The sequence below is a fragment of the Callionymus lyra genome, chromosome 18, assembly GCF_982586985.1.
Source record: "Callionymus lyra chromosome 18, fCalLyr1.hap1.1, whole genome shotgun sequence".
NCBI lineage: Eukaryota > Metazoa > Chordata > Actinopteri > Syngnathiformes > Callionymidae > Callionymus > Callionymus lyra.
Genome location: NC_141835.1, coordinates 2,744,540 through 2,767,576, shown reverse-complemented (window position 1 = coordinate 2,767,576; position 23,037 = coordinate 2,744,540). Strand labels below are relative to the sequence as shown.

Genomic DNA, 23,037 nt, shown 5'->3' with positions numbered 1-23,037 from the left:
CTACATCAACATGTTCTCCCGTACCTTTGCTCATGTACTCGGTCACGATGTAGATCGGCTCCTCGGACACGACGGCGTAAAGTTGCACCAGCTTGTCGTGCCGGAGCTTCTTCATGATCTGAGCCTCCTCCAGGAAGGACTCGGGCGACATGGTCCCGGGCTTCAGGGTCTTCACTGCCACCTTCGTGGTGCCGTTCCACGTGCCTGAGGAGGGAAGAGCGTCAAACCCTGGCACGTCAACCCTGGAACTTTAACCCCGGCGCGTCAACCCCAGAGCTTGAACCCCTGCGTGTCAACCCCGGCGCGTCAGCCCTGGAACTTTAACCCTGGCGCGTCAACCCCTGCGTGTCAACCCCGGCGCGTCAACCCTGGCGCATCAACCCTGGAACTTTAACCCTGGCGCGTCAACCCCTGCGTGTCAACCCCGGTGCGTCAACCCTGGAACTTTAACCCCGGCGCATCAACCCCTGTGTGTCAACCCCGGCGCGTCAACCCTGGCGCGTCAACCCTGGAACTTTAACCCCGGCGCATCAACCCCTGTGTGTCAACCCCGGCGCGTCAACCCTGGCGCGTCAACCCTGGAACTTTAACCCTGGCGCGTCAACCCCGGCGCGTCAAACCCCGGAGCGTGAAACACCGTCGCGTCAACCCCTGCGTGTCAACCCCGGCACGTCAACCCTGGAACTTTAACCCTGGCGCGTCAACCCCTGTGTGTCAACCCCGGCGCGTCAACCCTGGCGCATCAACCCTGGAACTTTAACCCTGGCGCGTCAACCCCGGCGCGTCAACCCCGGAGCGTGAAACACCGTCGCGTCAACCCCGGTGTGTCAACCCTGGAGCTTTAACCCCGGCATGTCAACCTCGGCACGTCAACCCCGGCGCGTCAACCCTGGAACTTTAACCCCGGTGCGTCAACCCTGGCGCGTCAACCCTGGCGCGTCAACCCTGGAACTTTAACCCCGGCGCGTCAACCCCTGCGTGTCAACCCCGGCGCGTCAACCCTGGAACTTTAACCCTGGCGCGTCAACCCTGGAACTTTAACCCCAGAGCGTCAACCCCAGAGCGTGAAACACCGTTGCGTCAGCCCCGGTGTGTCAACCCTGGAGCTTTAACCCCGGCACGTCAACCCCGGCGCGTCAACCCTGGCGCGTGGTTGTGACTGAAGGTGGGATACGAACCCATCCAGACTTCTCCGAACTGGCCGTTCCCCAGACGCTTGATGAGCTGCAGCGACTCGCGAGGGATCTCCCAAACGTCTTTGGTCTTCACGGACAGGTCGGTGAGGCGAGGCATGCCCTTGTGACACGGCACGATGAGGCGGCAGCAGAGCCCGGCCGCCCTGGCTGAGTCATGCGGGGAGAGATCAGAGGTCAAGGTCACTGCGGAGGGAACCCCGGGTCGGCGGCGGCGAGTGGAGGCTGACCCGAGTAGTGCTGGACCAGCTGCTGCAGGGTCTCGAACTGAGCCCGGGTGGTGATGTAGTAGCCGCCGCTGTCCAGCTTCCGGATCTTGTAGTGTTTGACGTGGTCGCCCTTGATGTCGTCCCAGTCCTGGATGGAGAGCGAGTACGCGCCTGGAACACGCGTGTTAAAGTACGTCAACATGTTGTCGTTGATCGCGTGTGTCGGTCGTCATGGAGACGAGCAGAAGTCAGAGTGTGCGTCTCGTTCAGCGACACAAACGTTTGTTAAAACTACACAAATAATTCATCACAGTTTGTTCCATGTTTTATTATTAGTCTCTTCCTTTCATTCGTGTGAAGTAAGAGATACATCATAATTAACCATTAATTTGTAGTACTAATCACTAGTACAACTTGAAAAAATACATTTCCCCACTTTTAAGGACTTTTTCTTTCTTCCTTTGATCTTTTGTGCCTCTTATTTTTCTAAATTAATTCTGTAAAGTTATCAAGTTTATCTGTAGTAAAGTATAAGTAGTATAAGTATAAGTAGCAAAAGCGGTATTAGAATTAGTAGTAAAAGTACAAGTAAACTTATAAGATAGATCTACTACTGCGTTAACAAAGGAATACTTGTACTACTAATTCTACTACTGCGTTTACTAATTATACTTCTACTAATAATCCTACTACTGCGAATACTAATTATACTTCTACTAATAATCCTACTACTGCGAATACTAATTATACTTCCACTAATAATCCTACTACTGCGAATACTAATTATACTTCTACTAATAATTCTACTACTGCGAATACTAATTATACTTCTACTAATAATTCTACTACTGCAAATACTAATTATACTTCTACTAATAATCCTACTACTGCGAATACTAATTATACTTCTACTAATAATCCTACTACTGCGAATACTAATTATACTTCTACTAATAATCCTACTACTGCATTTACTAATTATACTTCTACTAATAATCCTACTACTGCGAATACTAATTATACTTCTACTAATAATTCTACTACTGCGAATACTAATTATACTTCTACTAATAATCCTACTACTGCGAATACTAATTATACTTCTACTAATAATCCTACTACTGCGAATACTAATTATACTTCTACTAATAATCCTACTACTGCGAATACTAATTATACTTCTACTAATAATCCTACTACTGCGAATACTAATTATACTTCTACTAATAATCCTACTACTGCGAATACTAATTATACTTCTAATAATCCTACTAATGCGAATACTAATTATACTTCTACTTATAATCCTACTACTGCGAATACTAATTATACTTCTAATAATCCTACTACTGCGAATACTAATTATACTTCTACTAATAATCCTACTACTGCGAATACTAATTATACTTCTACTAATAATTATACTCCTGCGAATACTAATTATACTTCTACTAATAATCCTACTACTGCGAATACTAATTATACTTCTACTAATAATCCTACTACTGCGAATACTAATTATACTTCTACTAATAATCCTACCACTGCGTTTACTAATTATACTTCTACTAATAATTCTACTACTGCGAATACTAATTATACTTCTACTAATAATTCTACTACTGCGAATACTAATTATACTTCTAATAATCCTACTACTGCGAATACTAATTATACTTCTACTAATAATCCTACTACTGCGAATACTAATTATACTTCTACTAATAATTCTACTACTGCGAATACTAATTATACTTCTACTAATAATCCTTCTACTGCGAATAATAATTATACTTCTACTAATAATCCTACTACTGCGAATACTAATTATACTTCTACTAATAATCCTACTACTGCGAATACTAATTATACTTCTACTAATAATCCTTCTACTGCGAATACTAATTATACTTCTACTAATAATCCTACTACTGCGAATACTAATTATACTTGTTACTTTCTGAATTTACTTATTTATGGATGGATTTATTGTGTGTCTGTGATCATCATGGTTGTGCGTCAGTGGAGAAACAGTACGACAAATATTTGACAAGAATACACAACAAAATTCTTCATATAACTATAAAGTATTTGCACTAATACTGTATATTTCAATATTGTAGTAGTTTTATTAATTAAGTGCACTGTCAGTTTTATCTTTTTCTATGAAGGGTAGGATCGGATGAAAGGATGAACAAAGAATGATCTTATCTTAACTTATAAAAAAGAAATGATAGAAATGAAAGATCATTAAAAATGTAATTTGTATTATTAATCTGTTCAAGTGTAAAAAAATGTTATTTTTAATCTTTCATGATCTTTAGTACATTTAACTCTTGTACACACTTTGATACTTACTTGTACACACTTTTATATTTATGTTAGTGTTTTATCTTCTCGTTTCTATGACGACCCAGATATACTCCGATTACATCATGACTTCACGTTTGTATCCGAGTCCAGCTGAAATGAAACTTTTTGTCTAGTTTGCGGTGGCGACTCTGAGTGACGTACCTTTGGTGGTCTCGCTCTCGCGGATGAGGAAAGTGCCGCGAGCGTTGCCGTTGGACAGAAGCTGTCGCTCCGCATCCTTGCGGCCCAGTTTACCGAAGTACCAGCTGGAAACACAGAGAAACACACCGTTATCTTCCAGAGACGCTATTTTTAACCGAGTCGTCCAATATTAATACTCGTCCTTCTACTCACTCCTCGGCCTGGATGGAGTCCACCGGAGCCACGTAGTTGCTGGGGATGTAACCGGTCCCTCCGGTCGTGAGCGAGCGGGCTTCCCACCAGTCCCCCTCCCTGAGGACAGACCTTAGCATTAGCATTAGCATTAGCATTAGCATTAACAACCAACTAAATCTTTCTCAAATGAAATAACGACTGATTCTGTTTTGACGTCATGGAACATATCATCACTTTTTAAGTTACTTTTACCCAAGAAATGGCTTTTACATAGACACTGTTTCGTTAATTGATCCTAGACAGCAGGAGCCAATAGCGTCACACCACCCCGTACCACATGACCAACTGTCGTCACATGTAGTTCGTTCTTTATTTAAACTTGAACGATTAACGAAAGATGTTTCAAGTTGAGTGTCTATAAATGCTAACCTAGCTCGTCGCTAACAGTGCTAGCAAAGAAATGGCTTTTACATAGACACTGTTTCGTTAATTGATCCTAGACAGCAGGAGCCAATAGCGTCAGACCACCCCGTACCACATGACCAACTGTCGTCACATGTAGTTCGTTCTTTATTTAAACTTGAACGATTAACAAAAGATGTTTCAAGTTGAGTGTCTATAAATGCTAACCTAGCTCATCGCTAACAGTGCTAGCAAAGAAATGGCTTTTACATAGACACTGTTTCTTTAAGTGATCCTAGACAGCAGGAGCCAATAGCGTCAGACCACCCCGTACCACATGACCAACTGTCGTCACATGTAGTTCGTTCTTTATTTAAACTTGAATGATAAGCGAAAGATGTTTCAAGTTGAGTGTCTATAAATGCTAACCTAGCTCGTCGCTAACAGTGCTAGCAAAGACATGGCTTTTACATAGACACTGTTTCGTTAATTGATCCTAGACAGCAGGAGCCAATAGCGTCACACCACCCCGTACCACATGACCAACTGTCGTCACATGTAGTTCGTTCTTTATTTAAACTTGAACGATTAACTAAACATGTTTCAAGTTGAGTGTCTATAAATGCTAACCTAGCTCGTCGCTAACAGTGCTAGCAAAGAAATGGCTTTTACATAGACACTGTTTCTTTAAGTGATCCTAGACAGCAGGAGCCAATAGCGTCACACCACCCCGTACCACATGACCAACTGTTGTCACATGTAGTTCGTTCTTTATTTAAACTTGAACGATTAGCAAAAGATGTTTCAAGTTGAGTGTCTATAAATGCTAACCTAGCTCGTCGCTAACAGTGCTAGCAAAGAAATGGCTTTTACATAGACACTGTTTCTTTAAGTGATCCTAGACAGCAGGAGCCAATAGCGTCACACCACCCCGTACCACATGACCAACTGTCGTCACATGTAGTTCGTTCTTTATTTAAACTTGAACGATTAACAAAACATGTTTCAAGTTGAGTGTCTATAAATGCTAACCTAGCTCGTCGCTAACAGTGCTAGCAAAGAAATGGCTTTAACATAGACACTGTTTCGTTAATTGATCCTAGACAGCAGGAGCCAATAGCGTCACACCACCCCGTACCACATGACCAACTGTTGTCACATGTAGTTCGTTCTTTATTAAAACTTGAATGATTAACAAAAGATGTTTCAAGTTGAGTGTCTATAAATGCTAACCTAGCTCGTCGCTAACAGTGCTAGCAAAGAAATGGCTTTTACATAGACACTGTTTCTTTAAGTGATCCTAGACAGCAGGAGCCAATAGCGTCACACCACCCCGTACCACATGACCAACTGTCGTCACATGTAGTTCGTTCTTTATTTAAACTTGAACGATTAACAAAAGATGTTTCAAGTTGAGTGTCTATAAATGCTAACCTAGCTCATCGCTAACAGTGCTAGCAAAGAAATGGCTTTTACATAGACACTGTTTCGTTAATTGATCCTAGACAGCAGGAGCCAATAGCGTCACACCACCCCGTACCACATGACCAACTGTCGTCACATGTAGTTCGTTCTTTATTTAAACTTGAACGATTAACAAAAGATGTTTCAAGTTGAGTGTCTATAAATGCTAACCTAGCTCGTCGCTAACAGTGCTAGCAAAGAAATGGCTTTTACATAGACACTGTTTCTTTAAGTGATCCTAGACAGCAGGAGCCAATAGCGTCACACCACCCCGTACCACATGACCAACTGTCGTCACATGTAGTTCGTTCTTTATTTAAACTTGAACGATTAGCGAAAGATGTTTCAAGTTGAGTGTCTATAAATGCTAACCTAGCTCGTCGCTAACAGTGCTAGCAAAGAAATGGCTTTTACATAGACACTGTTTCGTTAATTGATCCTAGACAGCAGGAGCCAATAGCGTCACACCACCCCGTACCACATGACCAACTGTCGTCACATGTAGTTCGTTCTTTATTTAAACTTGAACGATTAGCGAAAGATGTTTCAAGTTGAGTGTCTATAAATGCTAACCTAGCTCGTCGCTAACAGTGCTAGCAAAGAAATGGCTTTTACATAGACACTGTTTCGTTCAGTGATCCTAGACAGCAGGAGCCAATAGCGTCACACCACCCCGTACCACATGACCAACTGTCGTCACATGTAGTTCGTTCTTTATTTAAACTTGAACGATTAGCGAAAGATGTTTCAAGTTGAGTGTCTATAAATGCTAACCTAGCTCGTCGCTAACAGTGCTAGCAAAGAAATGGCTTTTACATAGACACTGTTTCGTTCAGTGATCCTAGACAGCAGGAGCCAATAGCGTCACACCACCCCGTACCACATGACCAACTGTCGTCACATGTAGTTCGTTCTTTATTTAAACTTCAACGATTAACAAAAGATGTTTCAAGTTGAGTGTCTATAAATGCTAACCTAGCTCGTCGCTAACAGTGCTAGCAAAGAAATGGCTTTTACATAGACACTGTTTCGTTAATTGATCCTAGACAGCAGGAGCCAATAGCGTCACACCACCCCGTACCACATGACCAACTGTCGTCACATGTAGTTCGTTCTTTATTTAAACTTGAACGATTAGCGAAAGATGTTTCAAGTTGAGTGTCTATAAATGCTAACCTAGCTCGTCGCTAACAGTGCTAGCAAAGAAATGGCTTTTACATAGACACTGTTTCTTTAAGTGATCCTAGACAGCAGGAGCCAATAGCGTCACACCACCCCGTACCACATGACCAACTGTCGTCACATGTAGTTCGTTCTTTATTTAAACTTGAACGATTAACAAAACATGTTTCAAGTTGAGTGTCTATAAATGCTAACCTAGCTCATCGCTAACAGTGCTACGAAGAAATGGCTTTTACATAGACACTGTTTCGTTAATTGATCCTAGACAGCAGGAGCCAATAGCGTCACACCACCCCGTACCACATGACCAACTGTCGTCACATGTAGTTCGTTCTTTATTTAAACTTGAACGATTAACAAAACATGTTTTAAGTTGAGTGACTATAAATGCTAACCTAGCTCGTCGCTAACAGTGCTAGCAAAGAAATGGCTTTTACATAGACACTGTTTCGTTAATTGATCCTAGACAGCAGGAGCCAATAGCGTCACACCACCCCGTACCACATGACCAACTGTCGTCACATGTAGTTCGTTCTTTATTAAAACTTGAACGATTAACAAAAGATGTTTCAAGTTGAGTGTCTATAAATGCTAACCTAGCTCGTCGCTAACAGTGCTAGCAAAGAAATGGCTTTTACATAGACACTGTTTCGTTCAGTGATCCTAGACAGCAGGAGCCAATAGCGTCACACCACCCCGTACCACATGACCAACTGTCGTCACATGTAGTTCGTTCTTTATTTAAACTTGAACGATTAACAAAACATGTTTCAAGTTGAGTGTCTATAAATGCTAACCTAGCTCGTCGCTAACAGTGCTAGCAAAGAAATTGCTTTTACATAGACACTGTTTCTTTAAGTGATCCTAGACAGCAGGAGCCAATAGCGTCACACCACCCCGTACCACATGACCAACTGTCGTCACATGTAGTTCGTTCTTTATTTAAACTTGAACGATTAACAAAACATGTTTCAAGTTGAGTGTCTATAAATGCTAACCTAGCTCGTCGCTAACAGTGCTAGCAAAGAAATTGCTTTTACATAGACACTGTTTCTTTAAGTGATCCTAGACAGCAGGAGCCAATAGCGTCACACCACCCCGTACCACATGACCAACTGTCGTCACATGTAGTTCGTTCTTTATTAAAACTTGAACGATTAACAAAACATGTTTCAAGTTGAGTGTCTATAAATGCTAACCTAGCTCGTCGCTAACAGTGCTAGCTGCAGTGAAACTTCAAACCTTGTGTATCTTTTGAAGATTAGGATCTTAAATCGATTAATAATTAGTCAAATAACTTCAAATGTATATCTTTTGTTGCTGTGCTACACAGAAATATATATATTTATAAACAATTTCCCAAAGGAGACCTCCTGAGGGATCAATAAAGTTTTACCTTACCTTACCTTATTTTGTTGAAATGATAACTATTCTATATCTATAAAAAGATCCTATTTTAACTAACGTTAGCGACTCTTAGTCAAGACGATACTTTGGTCACGTTTTCTAAACAAAATAATCAATCAAATAAAAAACTCTTCATGGAACCGTCTTGTTTCTGATTGTTGTGTATTTTCATGCACGTGTCGTCAGTTTGTTTTCAAGTTGTGCGATGATTTGTTCTTGTTCTTGAAAAGTCGCAAAAACAACGTTAAAGTGCGGCGAGGGACGTCGGGGGGGCGGGGGGTCGTAAAACGTCTCTCAAGTCCTCGCGGAGCCTTGATTAGGTTGTGGTCCACATTTCTGCAGCGTGACCCAGATTCCTGAGACGGAACCGCCCCGAGACGCTTACGTGCTGTTGAGGATCTGGAACCTCTCGCCCTTCCTGAAGCTCAGGTCGTCCTCCGTCCTCGCCTCGTAGTCGTACAGGGCCACGAACAGAGTCACCCCTGCGGGAGCAACACAGATGCATCATGGGTAACTGCGGCGGCTTTGATGTTCACATGTCGCGCACATGTTCGGCTCCATTAGCGGCTTCTCGCCGCCTTTCATGCTCTTTTAATGGAGCGGCTTCAGAGGAAACTAGTTTAACCACGAGTGACACCTACCCCCCCTTTGATTGACAGCTGATGTCGTTGAATCTGACCGCGTGACATCATCAATAACGACCAGAGATTGTGACGAGTCGTGAGTTCCGTCTCACCTGTTCCTCCTCGCGACCGCAGGGTCCCAGACTGCGAGGACGTGTGGACTCCCCCGAACACCGCCACGCCCTGCGGCGGCCCGCCGTGGAAGTTGTTGTAGTTGGGGATGGAGGCCACCCCGAAGCTGGGGTAGTGCTGCGGGGTGGGCTCGGAGCCATAGCGGTACCCCGAGTTGTGCGACAGGCTGGTGTCCCGCTCGTCGGTGAGTTTGGCTGCTTCTTTATCCTTGCATTGGACGCAGCCCATTCTCTGATCTCTGCGGGACCAGAACCTGGAGTTAGTTCCACATCCCACCACAAGACCAGAACCTCGAGTTAGTACCACATCCCACAACAGGACCAGAACCTGGAGTTAGCTCCACATCCCACCACAGGACCAGAACCTCGAGTTAGTACCACATCCCACAAAAGGACCAGAACCTGGAGTTAGTTCCACATCCCACCACAGGACCAGAACCTCGAGTTAGTACCACATCCCACAACAGGACCAGAACCTGGAGTTAGCTCCATATCCCACCACAGGACCAGAACCTGGAGTTAGCTTCACATCCCACCACAGGACCAGAACCTGGAGTTAGCTCCATATCCCACCACAGGACCAGAACCTGGAGTAAGCTCCCCATCCCACCCCTGGCCCAGAACCTCGAGTTAGTACCACATCCCACCACAGGACCAGAACCTGGAGTTAGTACCACATCCCACCACAGGACCAGAACCTGGAGTTAGCTCCATATCCCACCACAGGACCAGAACCTGGAGTTAGCTCCACATCCCACCACAGGACCAGAACCTGGAGTTAGCTCCACATCCCACCACAGGACCAGAACCTGGAGTTAGCTCCACATCCCACCACAGGACCAGAACCTGGAGTTAGCTCAACATCCCACCCCAGGCCCAGAACCTGGAGTTAGCTTCTCATCCCACCACAGGACTAGAACCTGGAGTTAGCTCCACATCCCACCACAGGACCAGAACCTGGAGTTAGCTCTACATCCCACCACAGGACCAGAACCTGGAGTTAGCCGCACATCCCACCACAGGACCAGAACCTCGAGTTAGTACCACATCCCACAACAGGACCAGAACCTGGAGTTAGCTCCATATCCCACCACAGGACCAGAACCTGGAGTTAGTACCACATCCCACCACAGGACCAGAACCTGGAGTTAGTTCCACATCCCACCACAGGACCAGAACCTCGAGTTAGTACCACATCCCACAACAGGACCAGAACCTGGAGTTAGCTCCACATCCCACCACAGGACCAGAACCTCGAGTTAGTACCACATCCCACAACAGGACCAGAACCTGGAGTTAGCCGCACATCCCACCACAGGACCAGAACCTGGAGTTAGCTCCATATCCCACCACAGGACCAGAACCTGGAGTTAGCTCCACATCCCACCACAGGACCAGAACCTGGAGTTAGCTCTACATCCCACCACAGGACCAGAACCTGGAGTTAGCTACACATCCCACCACAGGACCAGAACCTGGAGTTAGCTCTACATCCCACCACAGGACCAGAACCTGGAGTTAGCTTCTCATCCCACCACAGGACCAGAACCTGGAGTTAGCTCTACATCCCACCACAGGACCAGAACCTGGAGTTAGCTCTACATCCCACCACAGGACCAGAACCTCGAGTTAGTACCACATCCCACCACAGGACCAGAACCTGGAGTTAGCTCCATATCCCACCACAGGACCAGAACCTGGAGTTAGCTCCACATACCACCACATCCAACATTACTTCAAAGAACACGAGTAATTCTGTAAATCTATCAAGTTCATCTATACTTAAGTAGAAGTAGTAGTAGAAGTGGTAGTGGAAGTAGTAGTTTAAGTAGCAAAAGCAGTCGTAAAATTTAAATAAAATAAAACATTAAATTATTTTATCAATTTAAAGTTATGAGTCTATTTAACATTAAATATAAACTATAAATTCACTTAGCCGTTAGCTTAAGATGCTAGTTATGTTTGTGCAGCCGACTTCATGATACTATTAACTTTTTTAAACCAAACATTAGCTTTAAAGTGTTTCCAGAGAAACATGTGACAATAGTTTTGATCTTGTGAGAGATTTGACTATTTTTAAATAATTGATCTTTCTATATAAGTTATGACCTATAAACCGTTAGCATGGTGGTGCTACTTTGCTAACGCGAGGGTTGAAGACACGTCATGAGATTAAAGGAGGTCTCGCGTGAGGATTACGAGGATCTTCAGGAGCTTTGATGGATGTCAGAGAATCTGGGACGACGGCTTGATCCACACTTTCTCTGCTTTCATCGCAGAAGAAAATCTCTTGTTTATCCAAACATGTGAACCTGGTTCGTCTGGAGGCAGGGATTCGAACCCTCGTCGCAGACTCATCATCTGGACTCAGATCTTCATCTTCATCATCATCCTCGTCTTCATCATCATCATCCTCGTCTTCATCATCATCATCATCATCCTCGTCTTCATCATCATCATCGTCGCAGACTCATCATCTGGACTCAGATCTTTATCATCATCATCATCATCATCATCATCATCATCCTTGTCTTCATCATCATCATCGTCGCAGACTCATCATCTGGACTCAGATCTTCATCCTCGTCTTCATCATCATCATCATCATCATCATCATCCTCGTCTTCATCATCATCATCGTCGCAGACTCATCATCTGGACTCAGATCTTCATCATCATCATCATCATCCTCGTCTTCATCATCATCATCGTCGCAGACTCATCATCTGGACTCAGATCTTCATCCTCGTCTTCATCATCATCATCATCATCGTCATCATCCTCGTCTTCATCATCATCATCATCATCCTCGTCTTCATCATCATCATCGTCGCAGACTCATCATCTGGACTCAGATCTTCATCATCATCATCATCATCATCATCATCATCATCATCTGAACATGATTCACTAACAGTTGGAAGAAGAACAACTATGTGGTCCAAAGATACACTCGAGATATTTAAACACATCCTGGAGAAGAAATGAAGATTCAAGGTCAGATGAAGACTAGAAATACTTTACATAAAAATGGGTTATTATGAGTTTTCTGAGGAAATAAATGAGACTAAATGCTATGTAAGAAAAAGTCTTCTCTGCAGATACTTTTCGTGTTTTTCCAGTATTTTCCAGTAAATACATTTTTATAGACTCTCTGGTTTTAATTTTATTTACTTGTTTCTCTTTGATTTGTTGGTGGTGTCGGTACAGAATGAAAGAATGACATGACATGAATGAAATAACAAAAAAAGAAGATAAAATATGATCAATTAAATGAAAATAAGAGACATTTTCAAACCAAAATATGTCCAAACATCAAAGCTGCTGGACTCACTGTATCCTCTCGTCCTCAGTCATCGTTCTTCCTTTAGCTCTGGAGGACGTAAAACGCTATATTTAATGAACGCATTTTTTCCTTTCACTCTCTCTGTCACTGACCTAATGACAGGTTTTCTCTTCGTTCGTTTTGTCTCGCTGGAACAACAAGAACTGGTTCTGGTTCTGGTCGTGCTGACAAACCAACTCTGATGATTCACCAAGAAGTCGTCAGTGTCACCAGACACCGCGACACACCCGCTCACACCTGCTTCTCATTTGGACCCGGGGCCTCCTCCCAGCAGGAAGTTCCTGTGGACCAGCGCCGGTGACATTCTTCACCAGAACCTCAAGTAGGGCCTGTGCAGATGTTGGACCCGCCACACGTCGAGACCACCTCACACACACACACTCCTGCTATTTCAGGCTCAGACCCGTGAGTTTCCTCTGAGGACCAGAACCAGGACCAGAACCAGGACCAGAACCAGGACCAGAACCAGGACCAGAACCAGGACCAGAACCAGGACCAGGACCAGAACCAGGATCAGGATCAGGATCAGGACCAGGACCAGGACCAGGACCAGAACCAGGATCAGGACCAGGACCAGGACCAGGACCAGGACCAGGACCAGGACCAGGACCAGAACCAGGACCAGGACCAGGACCAGGACCTGAACCAGGACCAGAACCAGAACCAGGACCAGAACCAGGATCAGGATCAGGACCAGGACCAGGACCAGGACCAGGACCAGGACCAGGACCAGAACCAGAACCAGGACCAGAAACAGGACCAGGACCAGGACCAGGACCAGGACCAGGACCAGGACCAGGACCAGGACCAGGACCAGGACCAGGAACAGAACCAGGAACAGGACCACAGACTCTCAAACACAGTTTCTGCTGCAGGTCAAGATGGAGTCGAGAACTTAAGAGACAAACGACAACAGGAAGTGAGAAGTCTCGTCAAATCAATGCATCAAAATAAAAGCCTGACGTGTGGTCCGGGCCACTGGACGGATCATCGGTCCCGTCTGGACCTCAGTTACTCACCAACACTGATCTAAACACACACGGTTGGTAGTTCAACTCCTGGTGAAAGTATCGAGTCAAACAGATTAAAATAACTTCAATGTCTCGTCAGCAAACGGGAAAAACTTGTTGTTTTAATTCGATGAAAACGATCAATTCAGAGATAATCGCAAAAACAATCGCTGCAGATTTATATATTATTATTATATATGTCATAAAACCAATCAGAACTTTCACAATAAGAGTCTTAATATTGAACACAACACGTTTGTTTTAGGCAACATTTTATGATTTAACTGTCCTGGTGTTGAAATAATGATATTCTACGTTTGATTTATTCAGAGTCAAGTTTATTTATCAGATCAAGATTCTTCTGTCATATTTAAAAAAGGACAATAAAAGATACAATCAAATTCTGGTCTTTATAAAAAAATTGACAATGAAAGTCAATTAAATGTATTAAATTAATTGTGTATAAAATTAAATAAATCATTTTTTATCAACAGTTAAAGTGTAAATATTCACTGAGTTTGTTCATGTTTGTGTTGCAATTAAACTTCCGGCCTCTAGATGGCAGCAGTCGTTATGTCCTCAGCCGCTAAAGGAAGAATGATGACTGAGGACGAGAGGATACAGTGAGTCCAGCAGCTTTTAAAGCTGATGTTTGGACATATTTTGGTTTGAAAACAAATGAAAGTAGTTACGACTTTGTCAAGAGTCATGTGGTCTGTAAATACTACAACACCAGAGTCAAGTACTGGACAATACTACACATATATACTGGTTACTACACTATCACAACACCAGAGTCAAGTACTGGACAATACTACACATATATCCTTGTTACTACACTATCACAACACCAGAGTCAAGTACTGGACAATACTACATATATATACACTTGTTACTACGCTATCACAACACCAGAGTCAAGTACTGGACAATACTACACATATATACTTTTTACTACACTATCACAACACCAGAGTCAAGTACTGGACAATACTACACATATATCCTTGTTACTACACTATCACAACACCAGAGTCAAGTACTGGACAATACTACATATATATACACTTGTTACTACACTATCACAACACCAGAGTCAAGTACTGGACAATACTACACATATATACTTGTTACTACACTATCACAATACCAGAGTCAAGTACTGGACAATACTACACATATATACTTGTTACTACACTATCACAACACCAGAGTCAAGTACTGGACAATACTACACATATATACTTGTTACTACACTATCACAACACCAGAGTCAAGTACTGGACAATACTACACATATATACTTGTTACTACACTATCACAACACCAGAGTCAAGTACTGGACAATACTAGACATATATACTTGTTACTACACTATCACAACACCAGAGTCAAGTACTGGACAATACTACACATATATACTAGTTACTACACTATCACTACACCAGAGTCAAGTACTGGACAATACTACACATATATACTTGTTACTACACTATCACAACACCAGAGTCAAGTAATGGACAATACTACACATATATCCTTGTTACTACACTATCACAACACCAGAGTCAAGTACTGGACAATACTACATATATATACACTTGTTACTACACTATCACAACACCAGAGTCAAGTACTGGACAATACTACACATATATACTTGTTACTACACTATCACAACACCAGAGTCAAGTACTGGACAATACTACACATATATCCTTGTTACTACACTATCACAACACCAAAGTCAAGTACTGGACAATACTACATATATATACACTTGTTACTACACTATCACAACACCAGAGTCAAGTACTGGACAATACTACACATATATACTTGTTACTACACTATCACAACACCAGAGTCAAGTACTGGACAATACTACACATATATACTTGTTACTACACTATCACAACACCAGAGTCAAGTACTGGACAATACTACACATATATACTAGTTACTACACTACCACTACACCAGAGTCAAGTACTGGACAATACTACACATATATCCTTGTTACTACACAATCACAACACCAGAGTCAAGTACTGGACAATACTACACATATATACTTGTTACTACACTATCACTATACATCACTATATATCACTGTATAGTGTATTATAGTATATAGTATAGTATAGTATAGTATAGTATAGTATAGTATAGTATAGTATTGTATAGTATAGTATAGTATAGTATTGTATAGTATAGTATAGTATTGTATAGTATAGTATAGTATAGTATAGTAAAGTATAGTATTGTATAGTATAGTATAGTATAGTATAGTATAGTATAGTATTGTATAGTATTGTATTGTATAGTATTGTATAGTGTAGTATTGTATAGTATAGTATAGTATTGTATAGTATAGTGTTGTATAGTATAGTATTGTATAGTATAGTATAGTATAGTATTGTATAGTATAGTATAGTATAGTATAGTATAGTATTGTATAGTATAGTATAGTATAGTATAGTATAGTATAGTAAAGTATAGTATTGTATAGTATAGTATAGTATAGTATAGTATAGTATTGTATAGTATAGTATAGTATAGTATAGTATAGTATTGTATAGTATAGTATAGTATAGTATAGTATAGTAAAGTATAGTATTGTATAGTATAGTATAGTATAGTATTGTATAGTATAGTATTGTATAGTATAGTAAAGTATAGTATTGTATAGTATAGTATAGTATAGTATAGTAAAGTATAGTATTGTATAGTATAGTATAGTATTGTATTGTATAGTATTGTATAGTATTGTATAGTATAGTATAGTATAGTATAGTATAGTAAAGTATAGTATTGTATAGTAAAGTATAGTATTGTATAGTATAGTATAGTATAGTATAGTATAGTATAGTATTGTATAGTATAGTATAGTATAGTATAGTATAGTATTGTATAGTATAGTATAGTATAGTAAAGTATAGTATAGTATAGTATAGTATAGTATAGTATAGTATAGTATAGTAAAGTATAGTATTGTATAGTATAGCATAGTATAGTATTGTATAGTATAATATAGTAAAGTATAGTATAGTATAGTATAGTAAAGTATAGTATTGTATAGTATAGTATAGTATTGTATAGTATTGTATAGTATTGTATAGTATAGTATAGTATAGTATAGTATAGTAAAGTATAGTATTGTATAGTATAGTATAGTATAGTATAGTATAGTATTGTATAGTATAGTATAGTATTGTATAGTATAGTATAGTATAGTATTGTATTGTATAGTATAGTATTGTATAGTATAGTATAGTATAGTATAGTAAAGTATAGTATAGTATAGTATAGTATAGTATTGTATAGTATAGTATAGTATAGTAAAGTATAGTATAGTATAGTATAGTATAGTATAGTATAGTATAGTATAGTATAGTAAAGTATAGTATAGTATAGTATAGTATAGTATAGTATAGTATAGTATAGTATAGTATAGTATAGTATAGTGTATTGTGATTGGTACACACTGCTAGTAAGTGGACATAGAAGTTGAGTTCAGGTCGAGACTGTGTGAGGATCAGCGGGACATTAGTGAAAACACTCTGACGCTGCTGCACTCGTGTCCCTGAATGACGTCCGAGTGAATCGACACAGTTTCGTCTCCTGAGTTCAAACGCGGACGAGCCGTGATGACCTGACTCGACTCAGATCCTCATCGTGACAGTTTGTAGAGCGACCTCCATGACGACCTTCACCCTCGTAACGACAGCTCCATCATGGTGACCTTCACCCTCGTAACAACAGCTCCATCATGGTGACCTTCACCCTCGTAACGACAGCTCCATCATGGTGACCTTCACCCTCGTAACGACAGCTCCATCATGGTGACCTTCACCCTCGTAACGACAGCTCCATCATGGTGACCTTCACCCTCGTAACAACAGCTCCATCATGGTGACCTTCACCCTCGTAACAACAGCTCCATCATGACGACCTTCACCCTCGTAACGACAGCTCCATCATGGTGACCTTAACCCTCGTAACAACAGCTCCATCATGACGACCTTCACCCTCGTAACAACAGCTCCATCATGACGACCTTCACCCTCGTAACAACAGCTCCATCATGACGACCTTCACCCTCGTAACAACAGCTCCATCATGGTGACCTTCACCCTCGTAACAACAGCTCCATCATGACGACCTTCACCCTCGTAACAACAGCTCCATCATGGTGACCTTCACCCTCGTAACAACAGCTCCATCATGGTGACCTTCACCCTCGTAACAACAGCTCCATCATGACGACCTTCACCCTCGTAACAACAGCTCCATCATGGTGACCTTCACCCTCGTAACAACAGCTCCATCATGACGACCTTCACCCTCGTAACGACAGCTCCATCATGGTGACCTTCACCCTCGTAACGACAGCTCCATCATGACGACCTTCACCCTCGTAACGACAGCTCCATCATGGTGACCTTCACCCTCGTAACAACAGCTCCATCAGTCGTGTGGATCTGAATCCACCGGATTGTGTTCTGGATGTGAATCAACAGTCGCTCTCTTATGGTGCCATTCACTGAATAGTTCCAATATTTGCTCGAGTCACACAAGACACTTCATTCAACCAACAAGCAGACAATGGACACGACTGACCCGAGTCTGTGAGGACAAAGATCCAGTGTCGCTCTTTCAAATCATTCAAAACATTCAGTGACCAGTTACACCCACGACACAGCGTCCAACTCATGGTGACTTGAAGACATGATTCAAGTCTTCGAGACACGAGTGTTTACATTCAGATCCGTTGTGATAGTATAGTAACAAGTATATATGTGTAGTATTGTCCAGTACTTGACTCTGGTGTTGTGATAGTGTAGTAACAAGTATATATGTGTAGTATTGTCCAGTACTTGACTCTGGTGTTGTGATAGTGTAGTAACAAGTATATATGTGTAGTATTGTCCAGTACTTGACTCTGGTGTTGTGATAGTGTAGTAACAAGTATATATGTGTAGTATTGTCCAGTACTTGACTCTGGTGTTGTGATAGTGTAGTAACAAGTATATATGTGTAGTATTGTCCGGTACTTGACTCTGGTGTTGTGATAGTGTAGTAACAAGTATATATGTGTAGTATTGTCCAGTACTTGACTCTGGTGTTGTGATAGTGTAGTAACAAGTATATATGTGTAGTATTGTCCAGTACTTGACTCTGGTGTTGTGATAGTTTAGTAACAAGTATATATGTGCAGTATTGTCCAGTACTTGACTCTGGTGTTGTGATAGTGTAGTAACAAGGATATATGTGTAGTATTGTCCAGTACTTGACTCTGGTGTTGTGATAGTGTAGTAACAAGTATATATGCGTAGTATTATCCAGTACTTGACTCTGGTGTTGTGATAGTGTAGTAACAAGTATATATGTGTAGTATTGTCCAGTACTTGACTCTGGTGTTGTGATAGTGTAGTAACAAGTATATATGAGTAGTATTGTCCAGTACTTGACTCTGGTGTTGTGATAGTGTAGTAACAAGTATATATATGTAGTATTGTCCAGTACTTGACTCTGGTGTTGTGATAGTGTAGTAACAAGTATATATGTGTAGTATTGTCCAGTACTTGACTCTGGTGTTGTGATAGTGTAGTAACAAGTATATATGTGTAGTATTGTCCAGTACTTGACTCTGGTGTTGTGATAGTATAGTAACAAGTATATATGTGTAGTATTGTCCAGTACTTGACTCTGGTGTTGTGATAGTGTAGTAACAAGTATATATGTGTAGTATTGTCCAGTACTTGACCCTGGTGTTGTGATAGTGTAGTAACAAGTATACATTTGTGTAGTATTGTCCAGTACTTGACTCTGGTGTTGTGATAGTGTAGTTACAAGTATATATGTGTAGTACTGTCCAGTACTTGACTCTGGTGTTGTGATAGTGTAGTAACAAGTATATATGTGTAGTATTGTCCAGTACCTGACTCTGGTGTTGTGATAATGTAGTAACAAGTATGTATGTGTAGTATTGTCCAGTACTTGACTCTGGTGTTGTGATAGTGTAGTAACAAGTATATATGTGTAGTATTGTCCAGTACTTGACTCTGGTGTTGTGATAGTGTAGTAACAAGTATATATGTGTAGTATTGTCCAGTACTTGACTCTGGTGTTGTGATAGTGTAGTAACAAGTATATATGTGTAGTATTGTCCAGTACTTGACTCTGGTGTTGTGATAGTATAGTAACAAGTATATATGTGTAGTATTGTCCAGTACTTGACTCTGGTGTTGTGATAGTGTAGTAACAAGTATATATGTGTAGTATTGTCCAGTACTTGACCCTGGTGTTGTGATAGTGTAGTAACAAGTATAAATTTGTGTAGTATTGTCCAGTACTTGACTCTGGTGTTGTGATAGTGTAGTTACAAGTATATATGTGTAGTATTGTCCAGTACTTGACTCTGGTGTTGTGATAGTGTAGTAACAAGTATATATGTGTAGTATTGTCCAGTACTTGACTCTGGTGTTGTGATAGTATAGTAACAAGTATATATGTGTAGTATTGTCCAGTACTTGACTCTGGTGTTGTGATAGTGTAGTAACAAGTATATATGTGTAGTATTGTCCAGTACTTGACCCTGGTGTTGTGATAGTGTAGTAACAAGTATAAATTTGTGTAGTATTGTCCAGTACTTGACTCTGGTGTTGTGATAGTGTAGTAACAAGTATAAATTTGTGTAGTATTGTCCAGTACTTGACTCTGGTGTTGTGATAGTGTAGTTACAAGTATATATGTGTAGTATTGTCCAGTACTTGACTCTGGTGTTGTGATAGTGTAGTAACAAGTATATATGTGTAGTATTGTCCCGTACTTGACTCTGGTGTTGTGATAGTGTAGTAACAAGTATATATATTTGTAGTAAACATGACTCCACAGATCATCAAAGTTAAAACCAACGTAAACGTAGAAAAGAATCAATCAGTGAAGATTCTTGATCTGCTTCCATTAACTCTGAGGGTTTTCAAGTCGTTCCATCAGATCTGCCAGAGAAACTGAAACAATCTCTGGAAACAATGATGATCTACAGTCGTGCGGCTGGAGCCTCGTGGTCCGTGTGGAGCTGATGGAAAGCACCGCAGACGTGGAGCTGATGGAAAGCACCGCAGACGTGGAGCAATAACAGTTATTATTGAGTCCAAACATTCGATCGTCATGAAGAATCTTAACCAGTTCATGTGACGTAACGAGAGCCTTGTTTTGAGACAGGCATCTCTGGGACGACTATTTTTAGTGGAAGGACTGGAGTCAAGGTGAAGTGACTCAAAGAACAATGTGTGGAAACATTGTTATTATTATTATTACTAGTATTATTATTATCATATCAGTCCACTGTAGTTTTATTTTATACTTTTTTACATGTATTAATAAATATTGTTAATTTATTGTATATTCGTTCAGAGAAACAATGATTTAATAATAATAATAATAACTTAATGAAGTGATTCGTTTAGAATCAAAGCAAACATTTAAAAGAAGCTTCAAAATAAATCCAAACGTTTCTCTTTTGTCCTTTGACGTCAGCAGAAGAACTTTTGGATCGATGACGTCAAAACACAACATCTCAACATCTCACAACAGGAACCCTCTGGACTGCCTGTGACGTCACCACTGGATCTTCTCCGGAAACACCGGCAGGTTCTCCTCGAACTTCTGTCCTTGATCTATTCTTAGCTCCGGTTTGTTGCGACAAGAAAAGGGAAATTCAAGAGTTTAAAAGTCGCGACTGAGTGACGTCAGAACACAAGAGTTGTGTTGTCTCCACACAAACACACCACTGGACACACAACTGGACACACCACTGGACACACGTCAGTCAAACACAAGCATTTCAACACACACGTCTCTGACAGTCCGCACATCGATCAAAGTGAGGTCGCGCAGCATCATCAGCTCAAACACGCACGCGTACACGCAAACACACACACACACACACACACACACACACACACACACAGCGTTTAATTGAGGTCCGAACCATCAGGCCCGGGCTCTGGTTTGAAGGATCCGTCAACAGGAGGCTGATGTCGGGGCCCTCGGGCGCGCGCGCGCACGCGCATCCATCCCTGCAACACTCCCGCCACCAACACCCGCGGATCGCGCGACTCACCACAGGGCCGTCACTCGTCCATCGAGGGTCGCGGAGCAGCCTTGGTGGCGGGAACCCTCGAGGATCCGCGGGGTTTTCAGGAGAAGATCGTCAGGAGGCTCCTCAGAACCTCAGAACCTCAGACCCTCAGATCCTCACAGATGGCGAGCAGCGCAGGCGTCGAGCTGCTGACGCCGAGCACAGACGCTTCCGGGGAGCTCCTTCAAAATAAAGGCCTCGGTCCATTTAGGATGTGATTTCATGACGTCGAGGATGATCTCAGTCGATACTATGTTGTTATAATAGTATTATTGAATCAATAAAACAGTCAGTTTATTCATTCATTCATTCATTTTGAATTGTTTGAGAAGCTGACGAGAAAATTATATAACATACAGTAAATACACATTATATTAAGACATACAGTACGCGTGTAAAACACTGAAACAATAATAAACAATAGAAATTAATTAAATAATTAAAAAACTAACCTAATAACACAAGATCCACATAATAATAAATAAAACAGTCAGTTTATTGATTCATTCATTCATTTTGAGTTGTTTTAGAAGCTGACGAGAAAAATATACATTATATTATAACATTAATACACATTATATTAAGACATACAGTACGCATGTAAAACACCAAAACCATAATAAACAATAGAAATAAATTAAATAATTAAAAAAATAAACTAATAACACAAGATCCACATAATAATAAATAAAACAGTAATTTAAAACAATAAGGTAACATTTCCTAAAGAAGTCCATTAAATTCCTGGTTTTGAGCAAAATAAATACAGTACAAAAATAGCGCATATATATATATATATATATATATAAAAATAGTATATATGTATTAAGTCGTTGTAGTTGGGAGGAAGAAGTGGTGGAATCTTTCCTACAGTGCAGCATTTAATTACATTTATTTTTTACAAAAATTGTATCTGGTTGGTTGAGTATAATAAGTAAAATACATTGTTTTTTACATTAAGAGAATAGCTTGGAAAAATATCAACAATACATTCATTTAAACCATTTAAACTTACCTTCTTTTGTAATTATTCTTATATATTTATTATCAAGACTAACTTATTTCCTCTCATCTTAAATGAAGAAGAAACAATACAATGATTTTTAGTAACATTTAAATATAAACAGAGATAATACATACCTCCCCCAAGGAGATATTTGCTGTACCTAAATTGAAACAAAGCAGGAAAACAAAATAAAAGTCTTTACTCACTATTTTGTCTCTGAGGCTGAA

The 23,037-nt window shown here is 40.9% G+C and overlaps 1 protein-coding gene across 1 annotated transcript in view; it reads right to left on the bottom strand.

Annotated features, from left to right (window-relative positions):
- fyna (FYN proto-oncogene, Src family tyrosine kinase a) overlaps window positions 1-21,927 on the bottom strand; it is a 29,206-nt gene extending 7,279 nt beyond the window's left edge. Inside the window, exons 1-8 of the mRNA XM_087779329.1 lie at window positions 21,787-21,927; window positions 9,282-9,538; window positions 8,931-9,027; window positions 4,109-4,207; window positions 3,917-4,020; window positions 1,424-1,573; window positions 1,179-1,343; window positions 25-204 (exon numbers count right to left, since the gene is read on the bottom strand). Of these exons, the coding sequence (XP_087635455.1) occupies window positions 25-204; window positions 1,179-1,343; window positions 1,424-1,573; window positions 3,917-4,020; window positions 4,109-4,207; window positions 8,931-9,027; window positions 9,282-9,528 (1,042 nt within the window). The 5' untranslated portion in view covers window positions 9,529-9,538; window positions 21,787-21,927. The remainder of the gene's footprint in view (window positions 1-24; window positions 205-1,178; window positions 1,344-1,423; window positions 1,574-3,916; window positions 4,021-4,108; window positions 4,208-8,930; window positions 9,028-9,281; window positions 9,539-21,786) is intronic.
- Window positions 21,928-23,037: the final 1,110 nt, after the last annotated feature.